The sequence below is a fragment of the Acomys russatus genome, chromosome 29 (assembly GCF_903995435.1).
Source record: "Acomys russatus chromosome 29, mAcoRus1.1, whole genome shotgun sequence".
NCBI classification, from domain to species: domain Eukaryota; kingdom Metazoa; phylum Chordata; class Mammalia; order Rodentia; family Muridae; genus Acomys; species Acomys russatus.
This window is the reverse complement of record NC_067165.1, coordinates 18995878-19012831: the sequence shown is the minus strand read 5'-3', so window position 1 is coordinate 19012831 and position 16954 is coordinate 18995878. Positions and strand designations below refer to the sequence as shown.

The following is a 16954-nucleotide window of genomic DNA, read 5'->3' as shown; positions in this document are numbered from 1 at the left end:
TGAAACATGACTTTAATCCCAGTGCCTGGAAGGCAGAGAGAAGCAAAGAGAATCTTTGTGAGTTTGAGGCCAACCTGGTCTACATAGCAAGTTCCAGGGCAGCCATGGCTATACAGAGATCCTGTCTCAAAAAAACAAACAAAAAAATTACAAATAACAATTTTTTCTTTTCTTTCTTTCCTTTTTTTTTGGGGGAGGGGGGCAGGAATTCCTGTGTGGCCTTGGCTGTCCTGGACAGCTTTGTAGACCAGGCTGGCCTCGAACTCACAGAGATACAGCTATGGGATTAAAAGTGTGCACCACCATACCTGGCCAAGCAATTTTTTTTTAAGTCTAAATTTTTAAAAAGAGGAGAAGAAAGGAGAAAGAGCTCTTCCCCTCCTTTAGAATGCCGCTAAAACTAATCCAACTACTGGGTAATAAACTAGGAGCAAACTGCAGAGACCACCGCATCTGCTTCTTGCAAGAAAGGCCATTGTTTCTCAGCCAACGCTCGGGACTGCTTAGGACATCATGGAGAATGCCTTCAGCTATGAGCCTTGGGTTTCTTCATGTCTATCTACCAACTATTTAGAAGAAAAGAGAGGGAAGGTTGGCAACAGTGGAGGATGCATTATGCTCATCACTGTGGTGCTGACAGAGGCGGCAAGGCGGCAATTAGACACTCCCTGGCAGGGTCTCTGGAAGAGCAGATATGCAAGATAGTTTGGGGAACCATGGACCACAAGAACCCACCAGAGTTACAGCTGCTTAGCAACTGGGAGGGGAAAGCCTTCAGGTATACAGACGGCGTCTGGGCAGAATGACAATGTTTTGGACAGAACCTCTCAAAGCCACCAAGCAGCAGGGCGAAAGCAGGAAACAGTAAGGGTTAGAACCTCCTGTGTGAATTAGGAATCAGGGTGCCCAGAGGCCCTGTGGGGGGAGGAGACGGTATATGTGGCAAGGCTCTGGTTGGCCTGTTTTTGCGCAAGGCAAGCATGATGAAAAAAAAAAAAAAGCAATCAATAAGCCAACTGCACATGAAAGTAAATAAAGGAACAATCGGGGGTAAACAGGAAAATCAGGCTACATCTGACTCAGAAAGTAAGCTGCTTAGGAAGCCAAGAAGACTGCGTAGTTATCAGGAGATTCAATTTCTCAAGAGCAGTACCTGTGAATGCCATGCAGCAAAACCCATGCTTAAAACAGGCTCCAGGAGCCGGGCGCAGTGGTGGCACACGCCTTCAATCCCAGCACTCGGGAGGCAGAGGCAGGTGGATCTCTGTGAGTTTGAGGCCAGCTCAGTCTACAAAGTGAGTAGGACAGCCAGGGCTACACAGAGAAACTGTCTTCAAAAAGCCAAACAAAACAAAAATAACAGGTTCCAGGAGCCAGACAGTCGTGGTACACGCCTTTAAACCCAGCACAGAGCAAATTTTAGGACAGCCACAGCTGTTACAAAGAGAAACCTTGTCTCAAAAAACCAAAACCAACCAACAACCAAAAACAAAACAAAACAAAACTAAACAAAACAAAAAACAGGCTCCAGGGACAAGGGTGGTTAAAGATCACTCAGCTGTTATCATTTGTAAATACTGGCTTCCTCAGGCTAAGCGGATTTGGAAGCCAAAATAAAATCACTGTCAATCAATGACTGAGGTAAGCCTGTGCTTCTGGAAGGCAAGCCTCCTGAATATTTGGCCTCCAAAGACTAGAGCTACAGCTGCTGCTTCCTGATCCCCCCGGCAGCCCCAAACCCACTGAGCCTAATGCCAGTTTACAATCAGGCCAGTGGATCTTGTCTCTAACCTCAGACCTCGAGAGACTGCAATGAGGCTGAGGCCAGCCCTGGGCTGCCGTGTAAGACCTAATTCAAAAGACAAAAAAAAGGTCTAGCTTAGAGAAATCTTCTACATCGATCTTATGTATAGGATGGAAAAACCGAAGAGGAAGAGACCCGTGAGAGGATAAACTCAAGTACACTGGCAAGGAGCTCATAGCATCCCTGACCCTGCCCTGTTCTAAATGGCCCGAAGGAAGGAACGGGGCAAGCCAGACTTGCAAACAGAAGCAACTCATTGGTGAGGAACACAAAGCCGGCAAGTGACAGCTAACATCAGATTGCATAATCACTCCCTCCCTCCCTCTTCTCTTCTGCCTAGGTCAGCATTTCCCAAAATGCGCTGCACTAATCCCCAGGAAATGGTTTCTAGCATATACACTTATAGCACTTAGAAATTTCTGTAGTTTCTTCTTTCTTAGTTATTAGCAAGCCAAAGGTCCCGGCTAAGTTCTGAAGCAGTATAGTTCTACTTAATCTCTCAAGCACGTATGTGCTCATCAACAGGCACGCATACACAATCATTAACTGAGAGTGGCCTAAATCTAGGTCCTAAACTATGTCCAAACTTTTGAGGCATTAATTAATTAAAACTAATTAATTAATTAAGAGACAGGACCTCACTCCATTGTCCCAGCTGGCCTAGAACTCCGCCTGCCTCTGCCTGCCCAGTGCTGGGATTAAAGGTGTGAGACACCACGTCCATCTCAAACACTCTAAACTTAAAATAGTTTCAATGCCCCTGAGCTACTGCTGTCCCAATGCTTTTTTTTTTTTTCTTCCGAGTATCAGACTTTAAAAACAAAACGAAAAAAGTCACACTTCCTGCTTCCTATTACCTCATCCCAGCTCACTTCTACCTCACTTAACCGCTGAAGACCATGTCAAAGTGTGTCAACTGAACAAGAGGCAGAACTAGTGCCTTCTCTCTCTGGCTCCTCAGCCCCTCCTCTTCCAGGTCACACAAGAAGTCAGCCTTCCTGACCTGGAGTCCAGAAGAACAGCACATTCCACCCACCTCCCTTGTCTACGTCACTTCCTTTGGCCCCTCTTTCTCTCTCCAGCCCCTGCTGTCCTAGCAGGCTCTAGGAGCCATGTGGTTTCCTTGGCCTCAGGCCCACCTTCCCTGTGGCTTTCACCTGGTGCTCCTTATTCGCACTCAATACAAGCCAACCACAGTTCCTCACTTCCCCACCCAACTTTCCTCCTCTTCTCCCAATTTAGACAGGGAGGAGAGGAGTGGGAGGGCGGGCAGCCTGAGCATGCCTGAGACCCCACCACCACCGCAGACTCTTCACCCAGCCCTCATCAACCAGCGGCAACTCAACACACTGAGAAACAAAATCTGCCTTGTTTGTTTGAGGAAGGATCTCACTGGGTAGGCCTAGATGGTTTACTCGAGATCAGCTTGCCTCTGCCTCCTGAGTGCTGAGATGAGAGGTGTGCACCACCATGCGCGGTCCTGGACCAATCTTTCCAATGAACATGATTAAAAACCTTTGGTTCACATTCAACTCAGGGCTTATTACGCAAACTCCAACAGCATACCAAGTTCTTAGACCCCTCCCCTCATCACTTCGTGGCCTTCCAGCCGGCCACGAAGCCCTCACTGTCCTTTGCCTCCCAGCTGCCTGCTGTGACCCGCGCACTCCTCCTAAAATGTTACTCTGGCTGGTTTTGTTTTTGTTTTCTGAGACAGGGTCTCGCTATATGGTTTTGGCTATCCCAGAACTATGTAGACCAGGCTGGCCTCAAACTCAGAGCTCCACCTGCTTCTCCCTCCCGAGCGCTGAGATCCGGGGCGTGCGCCACTATGCCTGGCTCTAATCACGTTATTCCTGGTTCCTGAACCCTCAAGTCTCGCCCTGCTCCCACAACAGTGCAACCCCTCAGTAAGCTATCTGCCACTGCTCTCTAGATGTGGATCCTGGCTATCTTTTCATCGCTATCCCCTGCTACTCTCTAGATTCTAGTCCACGGGCTCGCACACTACAGTCAGGCAGTCACTTCTGGCCCGCACGCTCGTTGTGTTTTGCTGTGGTGTCAGGACTAGAACACGGGGCCTCGTGGCATGAAATCCAGACTGAGCTCCAGCCCCAGCCCACCTGCGCATCGCCTGGGACTGATGGTGTGTTACAATGGCAGAGCTGACCGGCTGCAACAGAGACCACATACTCTAAGGACAAGAACATTTACTATTTGGCCCTTTACAGGGACACGTCCTGGCCACATGTAGTATATGCCTGCAAGCCCAGCACGAGGGCAGCAGGAGGATCAACACTTCGAGAAAAGCCTGGGCTACATAGCAAGGCTCTTGTTTCAGAACAGGAAACAAAAGCAAAAGCAAATGCACTTACTCTGTTTTGGTGGGGGTGGGGATGGTGGAGTGGGGGTGGGGGTGATAGCTGGCTACTCCCTGAAAGGGGCCTCTACTCTCTGTTCACGCTGTCCCATTCTCTCAGAAAATACTCATGCCCTGAGTTTCTCATGAGCTGAGCACATTTTAAAGGCCACCTTGAAGGCCTACCTAACCACGCAGCTCCCAAATACAGCCCTGGTACGCACCACACCTACCACTTTAATATGGTGATAGTTCACACTATCACCATCACGTTATCACCATCACGCTTTCACCAACACACTATCACCATCACGCTATCACCATCACGCTATCACCGTCACACTATCACCATCAAACTATCACCATCACGCTTTCACCAACACACTATCACCGTCACACTATCACCATCACGCTATCACCATCAGGCACTTCTACCTGTGGTGTGCATGGACATCATCTGCAATCACCGCACCTTGCTTGGCGCAAGCTTGTGAGGCCAGGGGCATGCCTGTAATCCTAGCACTGAAAAGGGGAAGGCAGGAGATCTGGAGTTCAAGGTCACCCTAAGCTACACAGCAAATCAGAGGCCAGCCTGGGTCACACGAGGCATCTCAAAGAGAACAACAGGGACCCAGAGTCTGGTGAAGGCGGATGAAGTCCTTACACAAGTTCACAATACTGGGTTGGCGCCAACAAGAAAAACTTAGGATGGGGACACTCCGAAAAGTCTGACAGCTGCACCCGTGAGGGCGCGGAGCACAGTTCTCCATGCAAGCCCTGCAGACATCCGACATAATTCACTGCTGGAAGCTGTCCTGTGTGTTATAAAGTGTCTAACAGAATCTTCAGCCCCATACCTACAGATTCCAGTTAGCGCCTCCCCAATGTGACAGCCAAATGTCTCCTGGGGGGGGGGCAAAAATGCCCCCGGTCGAGAACCATTATTCTAGAGGTTTCCAAGCACAAGCCATTATTCTAGAGGTTACAAGTACAACGGTGAGATGTTGACAATAAAACACAGATGACACAGCCATTGTAGTTCAGTGTCCAGATGCAGAGATAGATAAGAGCGGACAACTGCCAGGCTGACTCACTCCTGTGAGATTAGGCTCAACTGTGGAGTTTAAAGGACTTTGGAAAACTGGAATTCCTTCCATTAAAGGCAAAGGCAACCCAACTGATAAGACTGGGGGGCAGGGGGGGGGTACCGAGTGTGGGTAGCTAGCTTGTACCAAAGCACTCAACGGGCTCGACGGGACCTTTAAGTATGGGCAGGCTGCCCCGGGGAAGGGTTCTTAGGAGGGCGGAAGTGGAGGCTGGAGCAGGCCCTACATGAAGGCCGACTTCAGCAAAGCCTTCCTAGCAACCAGAGCAAGCCAACAAATGTGCTGGACTGAGCTATGAAGGCCTGTACTCTCACCATTCTGGAAGTGTTCAGGCACAGAACAAGGAACAAATGTCAAAGATGCTGCAGAGATTGCTGTGTCCACTGGGAGGTAGGAAATGATGGTCTCACTAAGGATTTACAGCTCTGATGTATTTATTTACTTATCCACTTATGTTCAGCACTACAGCTCAAGCCATGCACGCTAAGCAGGCATTCCTCCCTTCACTAAAGCCCTAGCGCTGAGATTCTAAGATTTTAAAGGAAAAGACAAATGTCATAAGTCATCTGTGCAAGTTACATGTAATTTCAAACCTTTACTGCATCAAAAAAGGAAAATATTTCCTCAAGAAATTAACCTATTTCTTCCTGGTGGTCCTGACATTGAGTCCTCAGCATGGTGACGGCCAGTGAGCTGCTTTTTCAAATTAACCTGCACTAGTTCCCAGATAAAGTTTACTGTTTATCATTTATTTCACTCCAAGTCACCACTACAATTTGTAAAATGCTTTACAGGTTTCAAGATACCCTGAAAGGTATTACTCCATCTACACTGCTGCACATAAATGTGACAACTTTTAGCTAACGTGGCTTCATTTGTGGTCTCTTGCCTGGATTATAGAAACTTCCTTCACTACCCATTAACTACTCACTAAATGAATGAAGCACATTCCTGCAGGCATCTCCAAAACAAACCACTTACATGCGCTTCTAGTTATACACAGACCTAGCCACCCTGCTAGCAGAGAAGCCAGGCTGTTACTTTCGCAGTATAAACATGAATTCACTTGGGAGAAATTTCTACTTTATTTATGACTTGGAGAGGAAAATCTGAGAGTACAATGTGGTACTCCTCAATTACAATGTGGCCATACAATCCAAAAGTTCTAGAAAGCAGTCACAACAAAACAGGAAGCGATGTGTTATTGACAGGCAAGACTACGGAAGGCTCTAAGGCCAGGAACTCCTTTAACCCCAGTTAAAACAGCCAGCACGCTGCGGAAGGTGCTGCCCCAAAGCCACACCGGGCCCTCATTTGCTGCTTTACTTACTTCTTTCCGTTTCGTTTCTGGACATTCCGACTGCAGAGTAAGAGTTGCGCCTTCGATGTTTCTTGGCATGGGCGTGGAACCGGGGTTTATAGTCAAATGAATCTGATCTGGCGAGATAATGTGTTGTACGTAACCCTGGGACATTGCTTCCTGGTCTATTAGGAAGCCCTCTTCACCTTCCACTAGAAAAGGCAAGTGTTCTCCGCACTGTCCATCATCTTCTTCATCCTCCAAAGTGCCAGGGTCCTGCTCTATGAGAACAGTGGTCCTATCATAAACAGTTCCAGATGAGGAAGGCACCAGTCCGTTGTCATCCACAAACCTGAGCATCTTGTCATCCGGGGTCAGGTCATCTTCCTCTCCCTTAAAGAAGATGATGTTGTCGTCTGGACTGTGTTCCCCCATGGTTCAGTTGTGCTCAGCCCAATTGTGAGAAATGAAAAGGTAATAGCCTTTCTGCAACAGAGAACAGCAGAGTTAGAGCCAGAGCACAAGAGCCACCTACACCCTCACCACCTTAGGGTCATTTTCCCTCGTTTTAAAAGTAAACCAAAGCTTTAATCGAAGACTTTGGGAGGCAGAGGCAGGCAGACCTCTGCGAGTTAAGAGTCAACACTGTCTTCATATCCAGTTCCAGACCAACCACAGTTACATGGTGAGACCCTGTCTCAAAACAAGAGGAAGACATCGAGCCAGGCCTAGGAATGATGCTGAACGCCTTTAATCCCAGCACCTGGGAGGTTGAGGAAGTTGGACCTCTGTGAGTTCCAGGTGAACCAGGGATACACAGTGAGAATCAAACAAGCAAAGCAAAAAACAAAAAGACCACACAAAAAACCAAAACCTAAAAAGGCAAACCAAAGCAAAACAAAACAAAAAATCCTCCTTTGAAATATTTAAAATTTGACACACTCAGTCACTGTTAAGGAAAAGCAATATATCTACCCACCCCCCAAAAAATTAAGGTTAACTGTCCATAAAACCTTCTAAATGTGATTGTCACATACCTTAAAGATGGGTCTATGCGCTAATGATAAACGAAGTGGCTGCTTAAAGGAACCACTGCTATAGACCTTATGTGAAGTACTCCCATTCCATCCCCCTCCCCCATCAATCATAAGCCTCAGGCAGTTGATGAGGAGAAACAACACTTCTATAATCTCCTACAAATCCTGCCTTTGCCCTTTACCGCTTGGGCAACCTGTTTGTGCCCTGCCTTTCCACAGCAGTACTAATCGTTCCTGTCTCCTAAGGAGTGAAAGGAAAGTGTTTGTCAAGTCCAATCCCGTCAAACAGCAGGAGTATGAATTCCTTGTGTCACTTCTAGAACACAAGGGGAGCCAGGCATGGTGGTGCACATCTTTAGTCCCAGCACTCCGGAGGCAGAGGCAGGCAGATCTCTGAGTTCGAGCCAGCCTGGACTACAAAGAGAGTTCCAGGACAGCCAGGGCTATTACATAGAGAAAACCTGTCTCAAAAAACACACAAACAAACACACACAAGGGGTGGCGGGGCTAATCCCTAATAAAGAATAGCTAGTGCAAACCACTTTAATTATTTATATCCCCAAACATGATATGGACCAGAGAGTGACTAGACTTTCTGTCCCAAGGGCTGTCCCTAACATTGCATACTGATATGAGGAGCTCAGGAAATATCAGCAAAAATGAATGACAGACATGCAGACAGATTTTCTTTTCGAAGATACAGTCTCTTGAGAAAATTAGCAAATTTGAAGCTTTCATGGTCTGGAATGGTGATTCTTCCTTCACCCGAAAACATACAGGTTCTATAAAATGTGGATTTGGCAGACACAAAAGGAGAGTTTAAAATAATCAGCACATCACTTAGTTTTCAGCCTGGTTCTGCACTTTCTCTTTTGCTTGGGGTGTTAGCAAGCGAGCCTTTACGTGCGGGCGCGACAGTAAGGCGAGGTAGTTACCAGACACAGGTCAAGGAATCTAATCAGAGAAGAACCGGCACGAGCCTTTGCTTACGCAACCCCAGAAATGCACGTTTCTCTGTATCTGAGGGGAGAGATAAGAATACCGGGAGACCCCAAGGGCTGCCCTGGCACCTTCGGCGGCAACGCAAAGACCAACTTTCCGTAGCAAACAAGACCAAGAGGTGTGAGGATAGCCGAGGAGTGCGAACCGAGTACCCCTGAGAGACTGGCAGGAGGAACCTGACCAGGAAAGCACCCCCAGTCCAGGGCTACATAGAAAAACCCTGAGGCAGGCCGGGGGCTACGAGCTGGGCGAAGAGGGGCAGGGTCCGGGTCTCCATGGAAACAGAAAAGGGGGGCTGGATACCCATCCCCATGGAAACGGAGGAGGGGTGGGGTCCCTCTGGTGAGTGGAATGAAGTCTCTACCGGGAACAGCTTAGGCAGGGAGCCCAAATCCCGCGCCCCCCGGATAGTCCCAGCACCAGCTGAGTGCAGTTTCTGCTTTTACCTCCGTGGCTCCCGGCAACGGCGGCAGCGGCAGCTTCTCCCCTCCCCAGCGGCACCATGATTGCCCCCACCTGTCCCTAGCGTCACTTCCGCTTCCGCTTTCCGGAGGAAAGAGAGGCCGGCTGGTCCCTGGACCCGCTGCTGCTACTGATTGGTTCCTGCTATCCAGGGAGCTGAGACCGCGCCTCCAACGGCGGGCTGTGGGCGGAGCTAGCGGGGTACAGCGCTCAAGTACGGCATGGGGAAGCGGACCATAGGGAGCGGGCGGCCTCGGGCGCGGGAGGACTCACGACATCAGCCGTGAAGGTGTCCTCAGCCCCGGATGGCACCCACAGCTGCAGCAGGAAGGGCGCAGTCAGCCACCGCCTTCCTGTCGCGGAGGCATCCCTCTTTTGACTCCAGTGCGCCCTGGGCCAAGCAGCGTAGCTCACTTAGCTGGGACCCCAGGACCGGAAAGCTGCGTAGAGTGTTCGAGACACTTCCCGTTTTTACAGGCCCGCCGGAGCAGGCGGTCCCAACTTTCCTGTCCATGAGGGGTTTTGAGCTCGGGAGGCTCAGCGCCACCTACTGGCAAGTCCCCTCTTCAGCCGTTAGTACTCAGCCTACCGACCCTTGAAACCATTAGGTAGCTGGTAGCAGTTTTCAAAGCTCAAGAAGGATTTTGCGCGTACTATATTCCTATAAATGTAATTATTAGACCCTCGCATACGTTACTCCTTATTCTCCCCATGAACGACTTCTCTAGAACGTTTATGTTGGAGCAACGCCCTTTTAGGCCTGAACTATACCATTCCCTGTGCTTGTGTAACGTTGAGTAAGTGTCTCTCACGCAGCAGACTACCACATGTCTCTGGCCCCAGACCAGCTGCTCTGTGCTTAAGCTACAAAGGCCTAGCTGCCAGGAACTACCATCTTTTGAGAGGGGTTTGGGGAGAGAAGACCTGAGATTCCCAGAACCCACACTGGGTGGCTCACACACGCCTGTAGTTCGAGCCTCACAGAGATCTGGGCCTCTGGCCTCTCCTGGCACATTCACACATGTACATACCACCCCCCACCCCACCCCACCCCCCACACACAACTAAAAAAGAGAGTGAAAAACAGTCACCACTGTTAAAAATACATTTATCATTAAAATATATTACATATATGAGAGGAGATGCATTATATACAGTTGGGAGGACTGGATGGCCTACAAAATCCCACTTGTTTCACCAGAGCCCCCTTTCTTCAGTGCTTCTTAGGAGCAACTGAGAGGCCTTGGAGCTGAGTAGAAGGGGACAGTTGCCCTATGCTTATACATGTCCTTAGACTGGACAGTCGCTGCATATGGGATAGCTAAGACTTGTTTATCCAGGACAGCTAACCAAAATCCCTGCTGTCCAACTCATTCTCCTTCAGGGTCTTCAGTTAGTCCACACATCTGATCATGAGATGCTGCTCATTACGGGATACAGGGAACCCCCTGACTGGAGGCAGGTTGACTAAGGCAAAGTACAGTTACTTTACATTTTTAAGTAAAAACGAATAGAGGTCTATTTGTGTTAACTAAAGTTGAACATCAAATGTCAGTTCTGTTATGGTGGATCGCCCCCATGTCTTCACAAGTCACTGAGTATGCTAGCTAATGGCATGGGTAACGGGTGGGTCTAGGCTCAAGAAACAGGTAGCTGCCGTTCTTGCTTCCAGCTAGCCTTGGAGCATCTTAAGGCAGCTCTTGAGCTGAAACAGGTGGGGCTGACGATTGTGGCTGCCTTCGGGAAATCAGGAGGAGCACTGAGGCTCAGCGTGGACTGCAGAGGAACTGGTGAATGAACTCCTGGGCCTTCTTCTTCTCTGCCATGTCAAGCTTTTGGTGACCAGCTGGGTTTCGGAGGAGTAAGCTGCCAAATATGCTAGCTGTGCATGACAGAAACAGAAAACACCATTTAGTAAGTAGGACACTAGGGTGACTATGAGAGACGGCAGACTACCCCAAAGCACTTTTTTTTTTTTTTTTTTTAAAGGCAGGTCCTGGCTGCTTCAAACTCAGGAGATCCATTTGCCTCTTCCTCCTGAGGCCTGGGATTAAAGGCATGTGTCACTATGTCCAGGTATTTTCTTCTTGAAAAAAAGAACCAGCTGGGTGTGGTGGTACATTTCTGTACTCCTACCACTCTTCCTTCCAGGCCAGCCTGAACTCTACAGTAGGCCTGTGCCTGAGAAATAAATAGGGGCTGGGGAGACGGCCCAGTGAGTGAAGGGCAGACGTCAGAGGAGACCTGAGTGCAGATCCCCAGAAACCACATAAAGGACAGCACACTGGCACACACCTGAAATCCCAGTGGTGCGGATCCCAGGGACAGGTGGATCCTGGGGACTTGACAGCCAGCTAGTCTGGCCAAAAAGAGGAACTCCAGGTCCCTGCATATGATATGTAAGTGTTCAACTACAAAGTCATACTTCCAGCCCCAAACAATTTGCATGTTAACGTGGTCCAGACTAGGCATGGTGGTGCATATGCAGCACTGAGGAGGCCAAGGCAAGAGGATCCTGAGTCCCAGGCCAGTATGAGCTACATGGTGAGTAAAAAGCCAGCTTAGCAACAGAACTTGACCCTAGTTTTTGTCTTTTTAAAGATTTAGTTATTATTTTTTAAAATATATTTTATTAATTTATTCATATTACATCTAAATTTAGTTATTTATTATTATATATACAGTGCTCTGTCTGCATGTACACCTTCAGGCCAGGATCTCATTGTAGATGGTTGTGAGCCACCATGTGGTTGCTGGGAATTGAATTTGGGACTTCAAGAAGAGCAGTCAGTGCTCTTAACCTCTGAGCCATCTCTTTTAAAAAGAAAAACAAAAGGGGGGAGTGAGTGGAGAAAAAATGCATTTTAATTCAGCTCCCTTCCTCTGTGATTCTGTAGAGATGCTTGCCCTAGACTCTTGGCTACTTACCCAGAATATTTTCATCCAAATGATTTTCTGCTGAATTTTTCAGCAATTCTTGCAAAAACGCCATCAGGTAGTTGAAAACATTTTTGTGGAATGTAGGGAGAGTAGAAATTACCTGAAAGAGGGAGAGGTGGGGTTTTTGGCTTCACTCATTCAGTTACTTGACAAATTGCCTGCTATGTCCTAGGAACTGGGAACATGACTTATGGATGTGAGTGAGGACGCACAGAGCTAATCACTCACCACTTGGTGTAAAAATCAAACGGGAACAAAGGCCAAATGCTGCATGAACTTAGAGGTCACACTTCTAAGAAATCCATGTTCTCAGACAGTTAAAGGAATATATGACAAAACTAGACATGGAGCAGTGAGGGTTAGGACACTGCGGGCATAGAAGAGAAGAGAAAGCAGGATGCTAAGCAGGGATCGTGGCCTGGAATGTACCGGCTGCACAGGCACTAAGCCGGGAAGGGTTATCCAGGCTGGTATCCAGCGAGTTGCCCACACATCTGCACAGCAGAACCACTTGGGGAGCTGGGCAAAGGTAGGCTCCAGAAGACACTCAGATTAAAATGGATATAAGAGAAGGTTCTGGAACCCATACTGTTGGCAAGTGTTCTACATTATCCTATCAATGGAATTGGGTGTGGTGGTGCACACAAGTGTCCCAGCACTTTGGAGGCTGAGGCAGAAGGATAGTCAATTTGAGGTCAATCTGGGACACACTGAGTTCCAGGCCAGACTGAAACACATAGAGACCCAGTCTCGGGGAAAAAAAGAAAAAGAGAAAAAAAAAAGAGAGAAAAAGTAAGGAAGGAAGGAGGAAAGGAAGGAAGGAATTATTAACTAATAGTAGACAAAAAGGTAAGCATGACACCTTTAAGCTCACAATCTGACCATAGCATGTCAATGAACGGACGGAGAGCAGAGTGCGGGCACTGCACCGAGTAGGCAGGGCAATGATGGGAGAGACTGGATACGTTAGATCAATGGACTAGGCATGTGGGCGGCGAGGAGAGGGAGGAATCAAATGATTCGGGTTTCAGGGTTGAGTCACTGCAACAAGGGTGATGCTATTAAAAGCAGAAGGGACATGAGAGGAGGAAGAACACGTTTGAGAAGGAACGATGTTAGCTTTCCAAGTCACTGCACTTGGAAGGCTGTCCAACTTCGTTCTGCCAGGCTTCATGTGCCCAGGACTAGCTACTATGGATGCTGATGCTCAGTGTCCCCTCCCCTCACCTGTTTGCTTGCTGTGTAATTGCCAGAACACTCCAAGCAGTTATGGTAGGCGCTGTAACAGATGACAGGCTCTGGCAGGCTCTCGAGGAAAAGCAGCAAGGCTTCGGCTACAGAATGGTTGTTAGCACCTTTGGCCTCTGTTAAGGAACAGGTGATGCTGCCGCCCATGGGGAGAAGGCCCAGGGACAAGCATGTGCCACAAGTGCTGCCTGCTCTGTCAAGCTGTGCTCAGAGCGAGGATGCCAGCCCACATCTGGAAGGGAGCATGCTATCTGTCAGGTGACCCAGGCTCTCCTGAGTTCCTGCTGCACTGACTGCTGACAGCTGCGATGTCCTTTCTGAGCGGGTTCTGAATAAGTAGGACAGCTAGCTGAGGGTACAGGAGCAGACTCTGGGCTTTGAGAGTCTTCTTTCTTTTCTAACAGCTCTCATGGTCTCACGTGTACACACACTTTCCTGAAGGATACAGAGGTTATCAATCATTCCAGTGTCCAGACAGTCCCTTATATGCTCAAATTCCGGCCTCAGGCCTGGCTGTTGAAACAGATCTTCCTGCAAGAGGGAAGAAAGCCACAAACAGATATTTTCTCAGAAAATTGGCAGTGATTTCCGGACTTGCTAATATCACCCAGTCCAAAATACAGCTGTGTAGTAAGACCTCTGAATCACCCCAGTGGACAGCGTGGACTAATTCATCTTCAGGCCTTCCCAGGCATACGTATCTGTTCTAGAGCTATGAGTAGGCCACACCATACAAGACAAGACCCAGTGTAAGAGGAAACTCACACAGGGCTGTGTCTTAAGGTATTATGAGAGACATGCCATGAATAAGATGGAAAAGTCACTTTGGTCCTCAGCCAAAACAATAACAAAATGATATAGAGAGGGCTAAAAAAAATATGCAAATAAAAATAAATATAATTTCCATTAGTCTCAAGATATTTTGGATTCATTTGTTTCATGAAGCAACTCAATATAACTATTAATAATAACAATATTATGGGACTAGAGAGATGGCTCAGCGGTTGAGAGCACTGACTGCTCTTCCAAAGGACCCAGGTTCAATTCCTAGCACCTACATGGCAGCTCACAACTGTCTATAACTCCAAGATCTAACACCCTCATACAGACATACATGCAGGCAAAACACCAATGCACATAAAAATAAAAAAACAAAAAACAATATTACATGTTTTGCTCACAAGTTACATTTGAAAGATCTAAAGATAGATCTCTTATGAAAGTGAAGTCTGGGGCCTAGGAACGTAGGTCAGTGGTAGAGAGCTGAGACTCGGGGTTCCAACAATAGCATAGCCAAAATTGCAACAACAACAAGTATACATATGCACACAACATATGTATATCTGCAATTTCGATTTTTTTAAAAAGTAAAGAAAGACCTGGCGTAGTGATGCACACCTTTAATCCGAGCACTCGGCAGGCAAATTGCTGTGAGTTCAAGGCCAGTCTGATCTACAAAGTGAGTCCAGGACAGCCAGGACTACACAGAGAAACCCTGTCTTGAAAAACAACAAAACAAACAAACAAACAAAAATCTAAGAAAGAACTAATTAATCCCCCACCTCCATGACTGTACGTTAATCATCTTGGGAATAAGTTATTCAACTTTCAGGGTTATCTGTTCCTCCAAAGGCTGCTTTGAAAGTTAAATGAAGCCACTGGATACACAGAACAGTTTGGTACACTAAAACATGCCCATGAGTTCTAAGCTAGTCTTGTCTAGTGAGTTTGCCATTAGCCTGGATTACATAGTGAACTATCTAAATAAATAAATAAATACTGGAAAATAGAGCTCTTGCCTAGCATATACAAAGCTGAGTTCAATCCCCAGCACTACACAAACCAAGTAATGTAGTGCATAGCTGTAACTCAGCATTTGGGAAGTGGGGGCAGGAGAGTCCGAAACTCAGTCATTCTCAGCTACACAGCAAGTTCAAGGCCAGGCTGTGCTACTTTAGACTATCTAGAAAAACTGAAATACAACACAGAACAGATCCTCCTAAGTACGTGTGTTACTGGGCTGGCGATGCAGCTTAGAAGAGAGCTCTTGCCTAACATGCATAAGGCCTGAGTTTGGTCCCCAACACTGGAGGGTAGGGAAAGGGAGTAGAGGGGGAGAGGCAAGGAGAATGAAGGGAAAAGGAGGGGGAAAGAGAGAGGGAGGGGTGGAGAGGGAGAGAATATGAATGCACTTTGCTCCAAGATTAAAATTTCTAAAACCACGGCTTTGAGATCAGAGGCAAGACCCTCAGACTGTGTGATGTCCTGTGCCTGGGTGCCTCCTGTGTACAGACTGTGTGATATGCTGTGCCTGGGTGCTTCCTGTGTACAGACTGTGTGATGTGCTGTGCCTGGGTGCCTCCTGTGTACAGACTGTGTGATGTGCTGTGCCTGGGTGCCTCCTGTGTACAGACTGTGTAATGTGCTGTGCCTGGGTGCCTCCTGTGTACAGACTGTGTGATATGCTGTGCCTGGGTGCCTCCTGTGTACAGACTGTGTGATGTGATGTGCCTGGGTGCCCCCTGTGTACAGACTGTGTGATGTCCTGTGCCTGGGTGCCTCCTGTGTACAGACTGTGTGATGTCCTCTGCCTGGGTGCCTCCTGTGTACAGACTGTGTGATGTGCTGTGCCTGGGTGCCTCCTGTGTACAGACTGTGTGATGTCCTCTGCCTGGGTGCCTGTCACTGTCAGCCTGACTTGTGGCCTATGCGCTGCTAAATAAAATATACCTTAATTATCTGTGATCCCCACATTCCCCAAAACCTGCCAGCCTCCTATGGCCCCACCCCCACCCCATTCCTGGCTTTGAAGCCTGGGCCTTACAAATCGACAGCCAAGTCAGTCAAACTGACCAACCAATTCCAGTAAGCCTATCTAAATCTCTCTAGAAATCAGCCCTCCAGACACATGGCCTGGGCCAGGCCTGAACTGTCACCAGGCTAGCCCCTCCCATTCTCAGAAGCAGGTCAGAGTTCCTGAAAATGACATCGAAATGACCTCCCAGGGGCATTGAGAAGCCCTTCTCTAAGGGGCTAAGAGGAGGCCTGGAGAAGAAACCCACCACTGGGAAGGCTGCTCTGCTTCCCAATGGGGAAAATGGGGAATCGAGATCAAGAATCAAACAGGCGCTCACCCCCTGGGGACAGAACAATGCTCCACAGGTTCTTCTCAACAAAAGTTTTTCATACAAAAAGTTCTAGGTCTTTCTCAAGGCAGCCTGGCCCAGCCAGGTTTGAGAGCCTCAGCCCCACCTACCTGCTGGACAGCATTTCTATAGAGATAGTCGACCATCATCCAGAGTTCTTTGGGGATTTCCATGGGGCTCTCCAACTGGCTCCTGTCATCTGCGGTCTGCACTGGCATCAAAGTCTCCAAGGGAAGGAAAGTTATGACAAGTCATGACAAGGCAGAACTTCTACCAGGCTGGCTTCAGGAAAAAGCACACGAGGACAGCAAACAACAGAAAGGGAACTCTTCAGTCCACTCATCAATCATCTCAGAGGCCAAAAAGAAAAAAGGAAGGAAAGGAAAGGAACTCCCGGGTGGTACAACTGGGGACAAAAGGTAATTTTTAAGCACTGGGAGGGAGTTAGGGCAAGCAGTTTCGGTGAGTGGAGCAGCAGTGTATGCCCTAACTTCATTTCAAAAGTTCCTCCGGCATTCCACTGTTGGAACCGGAAAGGCTGTGTGATCCA

The 16954-nt window shown here is 48.1% G+C and overlaps 2 protein-coding genes across 3 annotated transcripts in view; both read right to left on the bottom strand.

The window, feature by feature from the left end:
* Window positions 1–9178, bottom strand: part of Mtf1 (metal regulatory transcription factor 1) — a 38117-nt gene extending 28939 nt beyond the window's left edge. For both annotated transcript variants that reach the window (XM_051171351.1, XM_051171352.1), the window contains exons 1-2: window positions 9055–9178; window positions 6600–7055 (exon numbers count right to left, since the gene is read on the bottom strand). In XM_051171351.1, the coding sequence (XP_051027308.1) occupies window positions 6600–7004 (405 nt within the window). In that variant the 5' untranslated portion in view covers window positions 7005–7055; window positions 9055–9178. The remainder of the gene's footprint in view (window positions 1–6599; window positions 7056–9054) is intronic.
* Window positions 9179–10425: 1247 nt separating this feature from the next.
* Inpp5b (inositol polyphosphate-5-phosphatase B) overlaps window positions 10426–16954 on the bottom strand; it is a 65004-nt gene continuing 58475 nt past the window's right edge. The window contains 5 exon segments of the mRNA XM_051171394.1: window positions 10426–10952; window positions 11999–12110; window positions 13238–13365; window positions 13705–13789; window positions 16515–16628. Coding sequence (XP_051027351.1) covers window positions 10837–10952; window positions 11999–12110; window positions 13238–13365; window positions 13705–13789; window positions 16515–16628 — 555 coding nt within the window. The 3' untranslated portion in view covers window positions 10426–10836.